Here is a 17,939-nt window from a genome sequence, read left to right as displayed (position 1 = left end):
TTACATTAGATTCAATCAATTGTCATTTCCTTTTTAGTTTTCTTTCAAAAGCAGTTTACTTTAAGGCACTTTGTTTTGTTTTTTTCTTCTTGCTAACCACAAAACAACATACTGTCTCTATTTTCTTTTACTAATAGAGTAACTCGTGTGAGGACGGAAGTGAAGGGTCTGCATTCGAAGGGCTCCTCTGCAGGATCATGGAGTAAGTACCTCAGACAGTTAACTGTTTTCAAAGGAGTTTGGTCATGATTGAAATAGAAAAGACTCGATGTTGTGGTGGGCTCTTAACTCAGGCCTAAAATTAGGCAAAACAAAGGTTGTTGTTTAAACTAGAAGAACTAAGAAGAGAAATAATAATGTTTTTCAATTTGCAAGTTTCTCTTAAACAATAACAAACTGCTATATTTAATAGGATGTGTTTTTATGCATCACCATTGGATGCATTTTTTGGCTTTAAACTGAACTAAATTAACCAACTTTGAACTCATGCAGCAGAGTGTAGTCATACTGTTTGGCAAGGTAATTTATTGGCACAATTTGATGGAATTCAATACGATTAAACAACAGTAACCTACAGAACTACACCTCCTCTGCGCTGCTGCTTTGTATTTTTTCAGCTGCCGTTTTGTATGACATTTGGTGAAGAGGCTTCTTAAATGTTTTTCTAGGTGCCAGAACAATGGAGTATCCAGGTTTAACGCGAGGAAGAGCTAGACTCAGCTTATTCATCATGTGTGTGTTACTGTGAAAAACACAGTTGAGGTGTTCGCTTGTGTTGTTGAGAATTAATTTCTGGTACAGAATCTCACAACGGTACCCATCCCGTTTCTCTTCCTTGGATTTGCCGTCAAACCTCAGTGTCATTTTATCGAGATCTTGCTTCGTCAGACACGGCCCTCCATTTCTGTGCACTGTAGCTATCACATAATCAGTGTCAATTTCTTCTTCGAACAACTCTTTATACATTTTTACCTTACTTTTTTTATCACTCTCACCATCTTTTTGGATGGTGTTAGGGATCTTTCTATCCTGCAAACCAAAAAGATCTTCAGAGGACCCTAAAGATGGCTTGACATCATCTTCCAGGGAGCTATCGTATGTAGAGTTCTCATCTGGGGAGCATTTTAGGAACTTGCAGCCATGTTCATGCCTTAGAGGGTATTCTGTCATAAGGACCGAAAACGTGCAGCTTGCCAGTTGTCTGCTTACATCTGGCGACGGTACTTGAGAAAATCTTCCACCTGGCAGGAAATCCTTCAGATGTTTCTCAGTGACGGCTGCAATCACTTTTATTGCTCTCTTTAAACAAGCTCTGATCATGTCCCGATTTGTGTGCCACTGACCGCAGTACACAAATACTCCGCTGTAGGTTTTCTCTTGCAATGGATGGAGCAGAAAAACATTTAGCAATTCTTCAGGTTCCAGCAAAGCTACAGACTCCTTGGACCAGTCCAGGAACTTTTGGTACAAACCTAGTAGGTACTTTGGGAACAGAGAATATTCTGTTTCACTCTTCATTAGCTGCCAGTAAGGTCCCAAGATTTTGCAGTGAATAATGGCCAGGACACATACAAGGCTCTGAATCACAGAATCATTAGCATCAGCAGCAACACTCTCAAGGATGACGTTGAGGCATTTATTAGTGTCCAGTGCAATTAAGTCTGAGAAAAAGAGAGCGATCTCCTTGTGGTGGTGAATGAGTCCTGCAGCAACTTCGAAGTAGTTAATGAATCTATTTGACTCATTCACAACCAGTCTGGACGGGTTTCTCTTTTCCTCACAGAAAGCGACCCAATGATTTCTGTAGTTGTGGAAATCTGATCTCTCTGGACATATGATATCACAAACCATGTGAATGTAGCGTGAGGTGGCGCTCTCTTCCATATTCACAAAATTCTTAAACTTGGGTAGGTTGTCGCGGCCCAGCTTGTTTCCCGTTGATAACATGACATCTTTTTCAAAGTTCATAATGTGTTGCTCGATTGCGTCATGCACGTCAACCAGGAAGTGGGCGTTCATGTTCAAAAATGCAACAGGTGGGGCCATTGAAAGTTCCCCACTGACTGAGCTGACTTTGTCCTTAAACATTGCCATGTCCGGATGTTCCACGCACATCAGAGAATACTGGTTTTGGAGAAGATCCTCAGACATCTGCTTGCAAGCTGCAGTTTTGCCTCCGTACACACTTGACAGCTTTTGAACAGACAGCGTTGTTATGTCCAGCAGCGTCAGTCCCTCTACTTTGTCCTCTGGGGTTTTGGTGACATAGCTTGGCTCTTCCTCCTCATCTTCATCTTCACTGCACAAGATCATCTCTTTTTTCACAACAGTTTTCCTAATGACTCCTCTGCTCTCGGAGCCGTCAACTTTCATGATTTCAAAGCTCTCGTATTCCCCCATGATTTTAACTTGTCTGTTGTTATTAGTAACATCTTTCTTTCTACGTTTTATTTCTCTTTTTTGGACCAGTTCAAATGGGCTTTGAAGGAAATTTTCCATTGTAGCATTCCGTCTTTGACTCTTTGTTTCATAACGGCAAGAATACTTCTTCAACATTTTCAAACGAGACTTGAGGTTTTTATATCCCTGTTTAATATTCCCGGTGCTACAAAATTCAGGGTTAAAGTTTCTAAGCCAAGAGACAATGACAATGGGGGCAAGTTGCTCTCTGGCGATAAAGTTGCTTAACTCCAGAATCAGTCCATTTGTGACTTCTACAGATTGTGCTCTCTCTGAAAAATCCTTCATTTTCAACAGATGTTCTCGTTCCACGCCAATGCTATCACATATTGGACCAACAAAGTCAAAGTTGACGTCCGAGTCCAAAAAGGTCCGTCTAGCTTCGATTCCAAGACTCATTGTTGTTGTGATGCCTCTCTCAATCAAACGGCGGAAATGTGCTGTGTTGTGTTTAGGAAAAATTGCTTTGAGCCAGTTCAGAACGACATCCCAGGACAAAAAATGATCTTCTCTGAGAAGTCCGATTTGAATCAAAACTCTGTTCTTGCATGGTGTGGTCTCAAGTTCTAAGCCTTCTCCTGACTGAGGACCAGTGAAATCACTTATGAGCTTCCGGTAGAATCCATCTCCTTGAGAAAGGGGGGAAAAAAAAGTGTTACCTATTTTTTTAATGATCAATTGTTTTTCAGTATTCAGGCTACATGAGTGTGTTCAATTTTAAATGTTTCACTCACTCAAATTGTCTTCTTTAACAGCTGCTGCTTCACCAAAGGAGAAGCTGTCTCTCTGCTTCATCGTGTGCTGTTCCTGGATAAAGACACAATTGGAAAAACATGGTAAGCTTCAGCATCTTCAAAAATCATAGAAAGAATCAAACAGATATTTGTGGATATGGTGTTTCAAAACAAAGTGGTCTTGATGTCTTAGATTTCTGAAAACTGAAAAGACCAAATCATAGAAAGAATCAAACCTATAGTTGTGGATATTGTGTTTCAAAACAAAGTGGTCTTAGATTTCTGAAAACTGAAAAGACGCTTTGTTTTGAAATCAAGTTTTTCTATGTATTTGTCACTACTTGCCAACACATTATATTGTCTATTAACCTCCAAAAAGAGGGTGTTAAATCTGGAAGGTGGTACAAATGTAGAAACTTAGTTTTCCCACTGCTGTGGATATTTTAAGGTTGTCCCTAACATATACCACATATTTAAGGAAAGTACACTGGATGAAGCTGTGTTGATGCAAAGCCAATGTCCAATCAGAAAGGTTTAATGTTTACCGTTGCGGAGAACAGAATTATCTGGTCTCCCCAACTGTAACTGGTTATGTATGTGTGCAGTATGTTATGTATGTGTGCAGTGATAAAAAATGCTTTGAAACCATTTGCAAGCAAAATTACAACATCAAATCAAATCAACTATAAACTATGGTGAAAAGTGTTCTCTAATGTTATAGATGAAATGAACAAAGCTCCTGTTTATATGCCGTTGGCATTACTGCTCTAATGTGACCGTAAAATTAACGTTTTAGTTTATTCTAAGTTTAAATTACGACCCCGTCCGGTGGTTTACTCCACAATATTTTACGTCGTGATCTTCCAAAACAAACGCGGCGGGATGGATGAATGGACGTCGCCGCCGCGGCCTGTTATTGGACAGTTCTGGGGGCGGGACTTCGATGAAGATTCACCACTCACAGGACAGCCGGAGTGCATTGTGGGGATGCTAACAGGATGAAGGTGGCTAATAAACCTTTAACGCAAAGGTAACAGGTACGGAATAAAGTTCTTTTTCTGCTTTATTTAAGGTGATAAAATTGAAAGCCTAGACCCAGACTTGTTTTTTATTTCAAAAGACGAATCAAAACAAACGTATACGGCACACGTTACATTAGCTTCGGTTAAGCTAACTTCATTGGTGAAGCTAAACAAAACAGCTAAACAACAACATTACTTTTTACTAAGTTCCAATTATGAGAGGGCTACTTTAGTGCAAAACTGACTTGATATTTTTAAAATTGTTAGCATTTTTAGGTCTCATATACAGGCGTGTAATGTATATAATAGAGTGCTGTTTTTGTTACGCGAAACTCCAGTGTCCCGAATAACACTAACCTTTTTTGTGCCTTCACTGTCCGGTAATCGTCTTTTGCGTTTTCCTCTTTTGCTATTATCGGGTAGTTCTGTCTCCGGGTTCTTTTTGTCTACTGTCTCCTCCATCTTATGTCATCAAATGTTCTGAACGAGTTCAACCTCGTTGTTGTGTTTGTTTAACGTCCCAACCTAAGCGGACACTCTGATAGGCTCTTTTCGAAACCAGTCCTTCCTCCGTATTCAGACCGCCAACGAACGGTTTCTATTATTGTTTACGTTTGTATTTAATCTCGGTTAACATTATTACATTAACACTCACTGAAATTGTAAATTTCCTCTTTAAGAATGTGAATTGTTACTTACATGTTGTTGTGAAGGGTAATATGTAATAATAATATCTGATTTTCTCCTTGCAGATATCTAACAATCCTGAAGCAATCCTGAAATGAAGCATAGTGTAAAGTACAGATAGCAGTATATAATGGATTCCTCTGTAGCACAATGTTCAGCCCACTGTGAAAATGACAATGAAACCCTTCCAAGCTCTTCAACTGCATCAAATCAGGCCACTAACATTCCAAAGTCAAACACTGCACCTTTGAAGAGGAAATCGGCAGATTCGAAAAATGTCAAGACAAAGAAAAAGAAGAAGGCCCGAGTCTCCAGATCTGCTCAGTTGGGCTACACCGTCCAACAGGGTGAAGATATGCTTCTGGTCATATCAAATGCTTCGTCTCTGTACGATGGTGCTTCAGTTTGGATGACCAAACGAAAGGGAAGCAAGAAAAAAAAGTTTTCCAAAGGGAAATCAAAAACTCAACAGGTTAGGAGAAAAAACACAGCCAGGGCCAAACCTACACCAGATGCCAATCCAGTAGCTGCCAAGACTGAAGAGGACACTACTGCTGTGTTGGAGAAACCAGCAGACCACACATGGGGTCAAAGTCTACCAGAGGAGGTGCTAATTAATATTTTTCAAATGGTTGTCACCCAGGATGGTGCTGTGCCATTTTTATGCAGGTACAGAATTTGAATGTAATTCACCTTTAATTTGACATTATTTTTATCTGCTTTGTGGTGTAATTCCACAAGTCACATCAGGTTTTCACTGAATACTAAGACAAATTTATTTGTGCAGAATGGCCAGAGTTTGTCAACTGTGGAACATCGCAGCTGCAAGTCCCATCCTGTGGCGTAAAGTAACTGTAGGTCACTGCTGGATTGCTCCAGGAAAAAAACAACTTCCAAAAACAGAGATGAAAATTCAGAAAACTTTTGACTGGCTGACGCAAAACAGGTTTGTAAAATTAACTAAATAAATTTATAGTATATTTTATCTAAGCAGAAAGGCTTCAAGTTTTAGTTTTAACTTATTTTATTTTATTCTGACTAGGTTTTCACAGCTGCAAGATTTCTCACTGCATCACTGGTCAAAGAATGTTAATTATGCGGTTGAAGTAAGTCTCTGAAGCTTTGTTGTGTTTTAACGCTTTTCCAGGATGAAAAGAAACAAACATATTCATTATTCGTGACATATAATAGTATTCAGAAAAAGTTTATTAAAATATACACAATGCTTCCATTAAATAACTGGACCTCTTCATATTTTTTTTTCAGGTTGTCTCTCAGTCCTGCCCTCATCTTCGCTCTCTCACACTCTCTAACTGCTCAGGCATCAAAGCAAGTGCCTTCCAAATACTTGGTCTCAACAGTAGATCCTTGCAGAGCATCAACGTCCAGTTTTCAGATGTAAGTCAGAGACATAGGGATCCACATCGTATGTCCACTTCTTGGTTAACAGCCATTACTAATTGTTGTATACATTGAATACCTTCATTCCTCGGCCATCATTTTTAACACACATTGTCAATTGTTGCATTTTGCTGTAGTTTCAGGTGGAGGGTCTTGTGGCGTTCCTTGAAAACCATGGAAACCAGATGAAGCAGATCTGGTTCACTAATGGTCTGAAGAATGACAGACTTTTGGCTTCTTTAACAGTATGTCCACATATGGTTTTACGTCATCAATACATATACAAAAGAAATATATTTATAACCACAAACTAATTTTTTTTTCTTTTAATATAACAGAGAGGCTGTTGTCCCGATTTGGAGTTCTTGGAAGTCAACAAAAAGCTGGACAGTAAAGACTGTGTACTTACCATTTGCATTCAGGCACTGCAGGCTGCCTGCCCTAAACTTAAAGTAAGATTTTAATGTATGTTAATGTAATTATAGTAATGTGTTAAATGTGAGTTAAGTTTTACATTACTTGGGCTGGTAGTTTTATATAAAGAATTATTGCTGCTTATTGTAAAAGAAAACCAACAGTTTAAACATGAAAGTAGTCAATCAGTGACCAACATGCCAACATTACAAACACTCTACAGTGTTATAGTTGTCCTTGTAATAGCAGATGTGTTAAGATGTTATTTTCTCAAGTAGTAGTTTTTTTCTTCTTCTACAATATTTTTAGGATGATCCATGACTGACACTAGCCCTGTTTCTTGTACGTTACCTTGCTGTTCCCGCAGACTTTCCGATTGCTGAATGTCCGACCTATACAGAAGACGAAGCATAAAAATGCAGATTTGATGAAAGGCTTCCCTCTGTTGGAGGAACTGTGTATCGCAACCACATCTTATTCCTACATGACCGACAATGATCTGTTGGACATTCTCTTCAGTTCCACAAAGTTGCGTGTGCTTGACTTGCGAGGCTGTTCACGAATAACACCCTCTGGCCTTGCAAATTTACCCTGTCTTGGTAAGCCAAACTCAAAAAACTATATCTGCCCCATCTTGGTAATTTGTTTTTAAAAAAGTTTAATTGGGATGATTTCACATTAAACACTTTCTTCTGAAGATCTTGTTAGGCTCAATTTATAAGGAAATGTGTATATTAAATAATGTGTTGTGATATTAATTCCTTTCTTTTAATTTTGGATCAATCAGAGCTTGAGTTCCTGTTCTGGGGACAATATTTTAACAGCCACATTGGCTTGTCAACACCTAAGAAGGGACTTCATATGGTGACCCAAAAATGGAAGCAGACATTGCAACAGCTGGATATTGGAAACCAGCTCTTTTCTGAGGAGGATTTGGAGATGGCAATGAGTTACCTGACTCAAGCCACAGAGTCGGACACTCTCCGCTCACTCAATCTGCAGGGCACGAGGATTACTGCACCGGCCCTCAGGTACTGACGTGTACTTCACACCACACTCTTTACAAATATATACAACTTATATCATGTGCATTTGTGCTCCTGAGGCTGCAACCAGTGACTGCATGTTATCATTTAGTTTGTTAGCTCTGCGTCAATTATGCAAACACAGAACTGTGCACAGTAAATTTTGTGTATTAAGAAAGATCCAGTCCAATGTGCTGCATTTTTTTCTCATCATTTTTTATAGTTTAAATACTGTTTAAATCTACACTACAAAATTATACACTATATATTTGAATATATATTTTTTACAGGTCAGTCATCCATCATATGACTGCTCTTAGCTACCTCAACCTTTCGTCCTGTCGACACCTACCAAGGGGGGTTAAGAGAATATACTGTGGCCAAGAAGACATTCGCCAGCTGCTGGGCAAACTGGAGTAGTTCCTTTATTGAACATCTAAAATTATTCCTCTTTCTGGATTTCTGTACATGGTATATATAATGTTGTCAATTTTTTTTTTTACTTGACTTTTTTTAATGTGGTTTGTATATTGTTTGAACCTGAGATGATGCAAAAACTCAAAATTCTTTTTTTTTTTTTTATTAAAAACAAGTTCTGTGTGCATCACATTTAGGTTTATTAATTAATTAGTACATACGAGTACCATTTATTAAGCATGTGTGTTTCATGGAGAGTTTCAGAATTTGAAAATCTTATAATCATTGAAAATAAAACAAAAGTAACTAACAATTTACTATTATTAAGGGCCAAAACACATGAAGGTAAGACATTTTATGGAAAACAACAACAAAGCCTTAATCTAAGGAAAATATTAATATAGGTTTCTAACAATACAAATGATTGAACAACTGACTCTAATTCTAATAAACTTAGTGGAAACAAAGAAGAGATTAACTGTAGAAAATATGCTAAATTGAGAAAAAATGGTAATAATAAAAAATAGTAATAAAAAATAGTCTACCATAAAAAAACTACACCGGCTTGTATATTACATATGAATGGCTTGGATTTGTGTTTTTCATCACTTTCTCAAACTAAGAAGACTAAGTCCTGTGGTCGGGTCAGTGATACATCTCTCCACCAGCTGCAGATAGGTGAGGTTCTCTTGTGTGTTGGGGTCAAAGAAGCCCTTGGTGTCATCGTCAGGATCATTTAATATCTGGTTCATTTCCTCGTCAAAGTATCCTCTTTCATATGCCACTTGTACAGGCACTCTGTGACTGTAGACTGGGTCAATTATGCCTCCAGTGGCAATTTGTGCTTCCAGGAGACGAATTCCATGGTCTTTGACGATGAGATCTTTCTTCAAGGCCTGGAACAAGGAAATAGTTTTGTCTGTGTAGGGATCTCTGTATCCTGTGACAGCTCGTTCTGCTGAAAGCAATTTCTTTTTCCACTCATTGCCAACCACTCCTTGTGCTGCAGCTTCCTCCACTGACAGTTTCTTGTTATTTACTGGGTCAATAATGAAGCCAGTGGCAGCCTGGGCCTCTAGCAGCACCAGAGTTGTACCCGGGGTCAGTAGACCTCTGAGCTTGGCTTCATTGATACTCAGTGTCTCCCCGGTAGATTGCAGATAAACTCCTGCGATGCTGTTGGTTCCTTCGAGGTATTTGCGGACAGAGTTCATCTCACTGATTTCTCTCACTGTTACTTCTCCAGACGTTAGACCTTTGAAAAGGTCCTCAGTGATGATTTGTGATTCAAGGAGCTCAGAGGCAGAGACGTCTTTTCTGATTCCATGGAACTTTAGATCTTCTGTTGTCTCTGTGCTTGTAGTAGTTGTGATGCTAGTAGTAGTAGTTGTTAAGCTGCTGTCTTCTTTGGCTACTGGTGGTTGACATGTGACAGTTGTTGATATTGAGCCTGTCTGCTGCTGAATGATTGTCAGTATAATTTCCAGGAATCTTTCAACTGTGATTGATCCAGATTTGTACTGTTGCACCAGGTCTCTCCTCTTCTCCTCAGTGATGTATTTGGAGTAAAGAAGTTCCCAAAGAGACACTGTTGTTCCTTGATATCTGCCCCCGGCTTTGGTTGTTGTTGTGGATTTCAGAATGAGCTTTGTAGCCTCATCCACAAAGAAATAAAACTCTCCCTTTTTCACAACAACAAGTAAACTTAGGCCAGTGACGGGGTCAGTGATACATCTCTCCACAAGCTGCAGATAGGTGAGGTTCTCTTGTGTGTTGGGGTCAAAGAAGCCCTTGGTGTCATCGTCAGGATCATTTAATATCTGGTTCATTTCCTCGTCAAAGTATCCTCTTTCATATGCCACTTGTACAGGCACTCTGTGACTGTAGACTGGGTCAATTATGCCTCCAGTGGCAATTTGTGCTTCCAGGAGACGAATTCCATGGTCTTTGACGATGAGATCTTTCTTCAAGGCCTGGAACAAGGAAATAGTTTTGTCTGTGTAGGGATCTCTGTATCCTGTGACAGCTCGTTCTGCTGAAAGCAATTTCTTTTTCCACTCATTGCCAACCACTCCTTGTGCTGCAGCTTCCTCCACTGACAGTTTCTTGTTATTTACTGGGTCAATAATGAAGCCAGTGGCAGCCTGGGCCTCTAGCAGCACCAGAGTTGTACCCGGGGTCAGTAGACCTCTGAGCTTGGCTTCATTGATACTCAGTGTCTCCCCGGTAGATTGCAGATAAACTCCTGCGATGCTGTTGGTTCCTTCGAGGTATTTGCGGACAGAGTTCATCTCACTGATTTCTGTCACTGTTACTTCTCCAGACGTAAGACCTTTGAAAAGGTCCTCAGTGATGATTTGTGATTCAAGGAGCTCAGAGGCAGAGACGTCTTTTCTGATTCCATGGAACTTTAGATCTTCTGTTGTCTCTGTGCTTGTAGTAGTTGTGATGCTAGTAGTAGTAGTTGTTAAGCTGCTGTCTTCTTTGGCTACTGGTGGTTGACATGTGACAGTTGTTGATATTGAGCCTGTCTGCTGCTGAATGATTGTCAGTATAATTTCCAGGAATCTTTCAACTGTGATTGATCCAGATTTGTACTGTTGCACCAGGTCTCTCCTCTTCTCCTCAGTGATGTATTTGGAGTAAAGAAGTTCCCAAAGAGACACTGTTGTTCCTTGATATCTGCCCCCGGCTTTGGTTGTTGTTGTGGATTTCAGAATGAGCTTTGTAGCCTCATCCACAAAGAAATAAAACTCTCCCTTTTTCACAATGGATAGTAAATTTAGACCTGTAGTAGAATCCTTGAAGCATCTTTCCATTAATTGAAGGTATGTGAGATTCTCTTGTGTGTTGGGGTCAAAGAAGCCCTTGGTGTCATCGTCAGGGTCATTTAAAATCTGGTTCATTTCTTCATCAAAGTATCCTCTTTGGTAAGCAACCTGCACAGGCACGCGATGGCTGTGGACTGGATCAATTATACCTCCTGTTGCAATTTGTGCTTCCAGAAGACGGATTCCGTGATCCTTTACAATGAGATCTTTTTTCAATGCTTGGAACAGCGAAATCGTTTCACCAGTGTATGGATCCCTATATCCTGTAACAGCCCTTTCTGCTGAGAGCAATTTATTCTTCCACTCTTTGCCAACTACTCCTTGATCTACAGCTTCTTGTACAGAGAGTTTTTTGTTTTTTTCTGGGTCAATGACGAAGCCGGTTGCTGCTTGTGCTTCCAACAGCACCAGAGATGTACCCGGGGTAAGCAAGCGTCTGTTTTTAGCTTCATAAATGCTCATAACTGTTTTTGTAGATTCAACTCTCACACCAGCAATGCAAGTTGTCGCCCCAAGATACTTTTGAATGGAATCCATTTTGTTGATATTCTCCTCTGTTACTTCACCTTGTATAATTTGTTCAAAAAGTTCTTTTGAGATGATTTTTGATTCATACAGCTCACTGGCTGACACCTGCTTTCTAAGTCCTTTGAACTTTTGTTCTTTTGATGATACTTCAGTAACGATCACAGAGAGTATTTCAATAATTTCCTCCATTTTCAATAAACCTGTCTTGTATTGTTGAATGAGCTGCTTCCGCTTTTGTTGGGATATGTATTCAGAAGTAATCACTTCCCACAGTGTCACAGTTTGGTTTTTGTACTTGCCAGCATTCATGGAAAATATTTTGTTTTTAAATGCAAGCTCAATTTGTTCCTCTGTGTGAAGCCCTGGAGCGTTATCTGTATGAAGTGGTAGAAGAAGTAGACCTGTTTGAGAATCTTTCTCACATTTCTTTATGAGCTGACAGTAGGACAGTTGTTCATTAGTGTTCGGATCAAAAAATCCTTTTGCATCATCAGTGTCATTCAACAGAATTGTGCTCAATTCTTCATCTAGATGTCCTTTTTTAATAGCAGTATGGACAGGGAGCCTGAGACTTAGATTTGGATCAATGATTCCTCCACTTGCTATTTGTGCCTCAAGGAGACGGATGCCATCACTTCTTGGGATCAGCTCTTCATTTATTGCTTCAAACAGGGATATAGTTGCATTTGTGTATGGATCTTTATAACCGGTGACAGCTCGTTCAGCTGAGAGAAGGTCCTCGTGTACCTCTAATCCAATTACATTTTCTCTTGCTGCTTCATCAACAGAGTAAAACTTGTTTTTGACAGGATCAATCACCCATCCTGTTGCAGCCTGTGCTTCAAGCAGTATAAGTGCAATGCCAGGTGTCAAAAGGTTTTCCTTCTTTGCTTCATATATACTCATTATTTTCTGAGATGGGTAAACTTTCATTCCAGCAATGCTTCCTGTACCTTTTAGGTATCTATTGACAGATTCACATTGGGTGACTTTTTCAAATGCCGCCTTTGTTTCTTTCATCTGTTTGAATGTCTCAGCATCAATAATGTCAGAATCCAGAAGTTGTTCTGCAGTGACAGGTTTTCTAATAGCCATTACGGATTGAACAGTTTCCGTTTTCTCCAGTTTTTCAATGGTAGTAACCACCTGTGTGATTATGATTTCTATGCTACTCTTTTTGGTTCTGAAATTTTCCAAGATTTCAAGTTGCTCCTCTAATGTAAAGTATTTAGAGTGAATCAGGTCCCAAAGAGAGACTGGATTTCCTGAGTAGCGACCCACTGACACATTTACAGATGTTTTCTGCAGCTCTTGCTTTATTTCTGCGTCAGTTAACATCTGTGTCTTTGTTGCTGTTGCTTTTGATGTATCATCCAGTTGTAAGAGGAGAAGTCCAGTTTCCTTATCTTTTACACATCTATTCAACATTTCCATGTATGTGAGATTTTCATGGGTCTTTGGGTCAAAGAAGCCCTTTGTATCATCAGTTGGGTCTGTCAGTATTTGGTTGAGTTCAGCATCAAAATATCCTTTCTTGTATGCTACCTGGAGGGGTAGGTGAACACACTTTAAGGGGTCAATTATACCTCCTGTTGCAATCTGGGCCTCAAGTAAACGGATGCCATGTTGTTTGACAATCAAATCTTTTTTCAGGGCTTGGAAGAGTGAGATCTTTTGACCAGTGTATGGATCAGTGTAGCCAGTAACAGCCCGCTCTGCAGACAAAAGCTTTTCATACATATGGGGACCAAAGAGCTTTTCTTTGAGAGCTTCTTCGACTGTAAGTTGTTGGTTCTTAATTGGCTCAACAATGAATCCTGTTGCTGCTTGCGCTTCAAGGAGGCAAAGGGCTGTGTTAGGTGTAAGAATACCGATTCTTTGTGCCTCATAGATGCTAAGTTTTTTATTGGAAGGCTGGAGAATCACTCCAGCTACACAATTCTTACCACGTAGGTAGTTTCTCACACTGTCCATTTCCATCACAGCAGTGCTTGTTACATGGCCATGGATCAAGTTGTTGTAGGTTTCTTCATCCACAATTTCGAGATCCAAGAGGTCTACAACAGACACTACTCCTCTGAGACTTTCAAAGTTTAAAGCATCTTGCTTTTTTATCTCTTTTGTCTCAATTATCTCTAAAATGGCAGAAATAAGTTGCTCAATTGTGATTTTCCTTGACTTGAATAGCTTGAAAAACTCTTGTCGTTTGTCTTCAGAAAGATACTCTGAATTGATGAGGTCCCAAAGTGTTGTGTGCTTGCCTTTAAACCTGCCGTACATAACAGTAACTTGTATTTCGAATGTTTTTCGAAGATTGTCATCAATGTTTATTTTGGTACTCTTGCCTTTGAGAGGCAAGAGGCAAAGACCTGTACTGGGATCTGTGACACATCTTTCCATGAGTTGCAAGTATGTCAGGTTCTCATGAGTGTTTGGATCAAAAAAGCCTTTGGTGTCATCACTTGGATCACTCAGAATCTCATTAATCTCCTCATTGAAGTAGCCTCTTTCATAGGCCACATGCACTGGAATCCGATGGCTGTTTACTGGATCAATAATCCCACCAGTGGCAATTTGTGCTTCCAGGAGTCGGATCCCATGGTCTTTTACAATGAGATCTTTTTGCATTGCTTGGAACAGAGAAATTATTTTTCCATCGTATGGATCTTTGTAGCCAATCACTGCTTTCTCTGCTGAGCGCAACTTTTGACAGACATCTGGACCCACAATTCTTGCTTTAACCGCATCGTCCACTGAAAATTTTCTGTTTCCAATTGGGTCAATGACAAACCCAGTTGCTGCCTGTGCCTCCAACAAAATCAGTGCAGTCCCTGGCATCAGTAGTCCTCTGTGCCTGGCATGATGGATGGTCATGATTTGAGAATTGGGGAGCAGAATACCTGCAATGCTGCCCTTCCCCTGTAAGTAGACATTCACAGTTTCATCTTCCAGCATGTCTTTAACTGACTTTTTTCCCTTTTCTAAATCCTCAAGGGTATCTTTAGTTATGATGTCTGCCTCTAGCAGCTGCTTGGCTGTGACAGTTTCCCTGATCCCTTCAAATACAACTTTAGTTGTTTTCACAGACTTCTCTATGACTTCCAGAACAATTACTGTTAGTTTTGTGATGTTGAGCTGACCCTCTCTGTACCTCTGAATGAGATCACATCTCTGCTGCTCCTCAAAGTATTCAGACATCAGTAGTTCCCACAAAGATACTGTCATCCCCGTGTACTTCCCACATGTCACGTTCACCTTCACTTCTTTCAGGGACATTTTTGTTTGGTAATCAATGAAGCTGAAATTCACTTTTTCTATTTTGTCATGGAGTGGCAGGAGGCATAGTCCAGTGACAGGGTCAGTGACACACCTTTCCATCAGTTGCAGATAGGTAAGATTTTCTTCTGTGTTTGGGTCAAAAAATCCTTTTGTGTCATCACCTGAATCTTCGAGAATGGTGTTCATTTCTTCGTTAAAGTAGCCTCTCTGAAATGCTACGTCTATTGGAAGTCTGTGGCTGTTGATTGGGTCTATGATCCCACCTGTAGCAATCTGTGCCTCAAGTAGGCGGATACCATGCTCCCTTACAATTAGGTCTTTGGACAGTGCTTGAAACAGAGATATGGTTTCACCTGTGTATGGATCTTTGTATCCAGTTACTGCACGTTCAGCAGAACGGAGTTTTGCGTGATATTTTGGCCCAACGAGATTGTATTTGATTGCCTCGTCTACAGTGTACTTTTTGTTTTCAACTGGATCGATCATAAAACCTGTTGCAGCTTGTGCTTCCAGTAGAACTAAGGCCGTTCCTGGCATCAGTATTCTTTGTTTCATGGCTTGGTAAATGCTCATTCTCTGGTTTGATGAGAGAATAGCAATACCTGCAATACTGCCTTTGCCTTCAAGGTATTCTTTCACCGTTTCCATCAACAGCACATTCTGTGTTGTAGTCTTTCCATCTTGTAGGTCTTTGTAAGTTTCTTTGTTGATGATCTTTGATTCAAAGAGTTCAGTGGAGGAAATTCCTCTTCTTAGACCTTTGAAGGTGATGCAGACAGGAAGTAGCAACAGGCCTGTTTCTTGTTCAACAGTGCACTTCTCCAGCAGTTCTTGGTAGGTAAGATTTTTTTGTGTACCTGGCTCATAGTACACTCCAAGCTCTAATATTTTATCATTGAGCAATCCCTTCTCGTAGTAACCTTTTTGTATCGCTTCGTCAATGGCTATGGCTTTTTTCTCTGTGGGGTCAACCAGGCCTTGTGTGGCCAGCTGTGCTTCTAGCAGTCTCAATCCATAATCTCTGGAGACTAAATCTTTCTGCATTGCTTGGTATAAGGATATGACTTGGTTGGTGTAGGGGTCTATGTAACCACTGACAGCTTTCTCAGCTGCAAGAAGTTTTTCTTTCATCTCTAGGCCAACAACTCCTTCTCTAACAGCATCAACAATAGAAAGTATTCTGTTATTTATTGGATCAATGATGCCCACTGTGGCCGCCTGTGCTTCTAGCAGAGCCAGGGCTGTTCCTGGTTTCAGCAGACGTTTTTTCATGGCTTGATATATTGTTATCTTCTCTTTTGTGTTCTCTAGAAATATACCAGACAGCGGACCATGGTGCAACGAGTATTTTTGCTTCGTGTCTGAATTCTCCATCTTGACCTGAGGAATTCAAAGGAGGACATGGAAAAGTAACAATAAGGTAATTTTAACTTAAACATTGCTTAAACAACTTAATAAAACATTGCTTATCATTTTTTGTAAAACTGTCAGTTGTACCAGATCCTTGGCCAGCTCCTTGCTTGATATGTTGTATGGATTATTCACAGGGGCTCTGGATTTGACGATCAATGCAGTGGCACAGGGATTTGAACTGTGTCCTTGAAAAAAATTAACAAAAATGTCTGTTATTTTACCTTTTGCCAGCAGAAAAATTAAACAAAAATGTGGATGTTAGATCTTTCTATGTTTTTTAATTTTCAGAATATTATTTGTTTTTTCGGTCTTGATGGGCACAGAGCCAACATTATATTCCATTTACCCATTTAATTGCAAACAGCCTCTTTCTCAAATCAGTTGTCACTTATTGTTCATTCCCAGTCACACACTGGACCAATATTCAGAAGTAACAGATGTAATTAACATTTTAAGGTGTAGAGAACTGACCCCACCTTCCATGTTTTCATTGAGTTATTTCTTGTTGTTAGGTGTAGTTTCATTAACACAGACAAACATCCTATCATTATATTCTAATTGTTACTTTGTGTGCCCTACAGAATTTATCACCTGAGTGTCAGCGCTTTTCATATGGAACACCCCGAGTGATGACAAGCTGTCAGCAAACAATTCAAGCATCGGTATTTGGTCCACACAGACGACAGAAATAATCCAGACCAGGTAAGAAAAGAGATGACCTTTTGACCGTTCGTGAACCAGTTCCTTGAGCCCTTTTTATTTGTTTCGTTAAGTCACGCTGCCATGTTTAAAAACTAGACAAGCCAGATCTTGTGTTGTAAGAACAGGGACAGAAAAACACGAAACACATTGTTAACAATTTGAACCCGAGTAGTGTAATTATCATGTTCTTTGGCCAAGGTTTTTTAGATTCTTGCGAAGCATTAAAGGTCTTGAAATGTCTTGAATGTCATGGCAAGTTTTGATGAGAAATTACACGATCAGTTTGAGCCCCGTTAAAATAATGGTATAACATAGGAGCAGTGGCTAACTACATGTGTCTGGTGACTACAAACCATGATAAGGTTACCATCACATGACCAGATAATGAGTCTGTGTTTATGATACAGCAGTGCAGGGTTGCCAGGTCTTTGGTTTCCCAGCAGAACCTGTCTTCTTTTAGGGGGTTATGAGTATATTTTTCTGTGGGTTTAGTGTACCTGACATGAATACTGACACACAAGACTCAAGAAACAGAAAACCCAGAAACAAAACTATTTTTCTATATTTCTATTTCTAAAATGCAATGCAGTTTGAACAATGTCTATATAGACATGCTGAGTCAGCCCAATTCAAATGGTAATGTATCTCTTTTTTCTAGTGGTTTATCTTTGTACTGACTGACTCTGGTAATTTCAGGTCAGCCTGCAGACGGCATGACCACGAAACACCTCACTGTGTTCACAAAACTGTATTGTATTGATGCAGCTCTGTTAACATTTAAACGTCTCACATGACTGCACAGAGTCAATAACTTAGTATGTAAGGGCACAAAACACGCACGCCTTTGGCTGTTGTCCTTGTACAAGCTGCAACACATTTGGCAAAGCTATCACTATTAACTTCTGTTTTCTTTGTGCTGGATTTCATTGGCCACTGTGCTGGTTTTGTCACGCAGACCCCGCCTACACACTCAAGTTGTTTTTATGTCACCTAGGAGTGACTGCACTCCTCATCGACACTCATCAA

At 39.8% G+C, this 17,939-nt stretch overlaps 3 protein-coding genes and 1 long non-coding RNA gene across 7 annotated transcripts in view; 2 read left to right on the top strand and 2 right to left on the bottom strand.

Moving 5' to 3' along the window:
- Positions 1-17,939, top strand: part of LOC103393979 (uncharacterized) — a 45,536-nt gene that overhangs the window by 9,614 nt on the left and 17,983 nt on the right. For both annotated transcript variants that reach the window (XR_003052676.1, XR_003052675.1), the window contains exons 5-8: positions 138-202; positions 3,216-3,296; positions 16,110-16,218; positions 16,793-16,913. This is a non-coding gene — a long non-coding RNA (uncharacterized LOC103393979). The remainder of the gene's footprint in view (positions 1-137; positions 203-3,215; positions 3,297-16,109; positions 16,219-16,792; positions 16,914-17,939) is intronic.
- On the bottom strand, positions 38-4,999 carry LOC103393977 (uncharacterized). 2 transcript variants are annotated; one of them, XM_008331106.3, is made up of 3 exons: positions 4,916-4,999; positions 3,195-3,267; positions 38-3,089 (listed from the first exon to the last, which is right to left on the bottom strand). In XM_008331106.3, exons 2-3 carry the CDS (start codon positions 3,253-3,255, stop codon positions 580-582), a joined length of 2,571 nt encoding a protein of 856 aa, XP_008329328.1. In that variant the 5' UTR covers positions 3,256-3,267; positions 4,916-4,999; the 3' UTR covers positions 38-579. The 2 variants fall into 2 exon arrangements, with proteins under 2 accessions (XP_008329328.1, XP_008329327.1); XM_008331105.3 differs by lacking the exon at positions 4,916-4,999 and adding an exon at positions 4,574-4,860.
- fbxl6 (F-box and leucine-rich repeat protein 6) lies at positions 3,815-8,701 on the top strand. 2 transcript variants are annotated; one of them, XM_025065205.1, is made up of 10 exons: positions 3,815-4,224; positions 4,969-5,572; positions 5,691-5,849; positions 5,946-6,009; positions 6,170-6,301; positions 6,442-6,549; positions 6,643-6,756; positions 7,086-7,317; positions 7,506-7,749; positions 8,034-8,701. In XM_025065205.1, exons 2-10 carry the CDS (start codon positions 5,034-5,036, stop codon positions 8,161-8,163), a joined length of 1,722 nt encoding a protein of 573 aa, XP_024920973.1. In that variant the 5' UTR covers positions 3,815-4,224; positions 4,969-5,033; the 3' UTR covers positions 8,164-8,701. The 2 variants fall into 2 exon arrangements, with proteins under 2 accessions (XP_024920973.1, XP_024920972.1); XM_025065204.1 differs by having other exon boundaries at positions 3,817-4,231.
- eppk1 (epiplakin 1) overlaps positions 8,311-17,939 on the bottom strand; it is a 13,021-nt gene continuing 3,392 nt past the window's right edge. The window contains exons 2-3 of the mRNA XM_025065196.1: positions 16,296-16,396; positions 8,311-16,178 (exon numbers count right to left, since the gene is read on the bottom strand). Of these exons, the coding sequence (XP_024920964.1) occupies positions 8,766-16,172 (7,407 nt within the window). The 5' untranslated portion in view covers positions 16,173-16,178; positions 16,296-16,396 and the 3' untranslated portion in view covers positions 8,311-8,765. The remainder of the gene's footprint in view (positions 16,179-16,295; positions 16,397-17,939) is intronic.

This window comes from Cynoglossus semilaevis, chromosome 18, assembly GCF_000523025.1.
Source record: "Cynoglossus semilaevis isolate Cse_v1.0 chromosome 18, Cse_v1.0, whole genome shotgun sequence".
NCBI classification, from domain to species: Eukaryota; Metazoa; Chordata; class Actinopteri; order Pleuronectiformes; family Cynoglossidae; genus Cynoglossus; species Cynoglossus semilaevis.
Note: the sequence above shows the minus strand (reverse complement) of the source record. Positions and strands in the feature narration are given on the sequence as shown.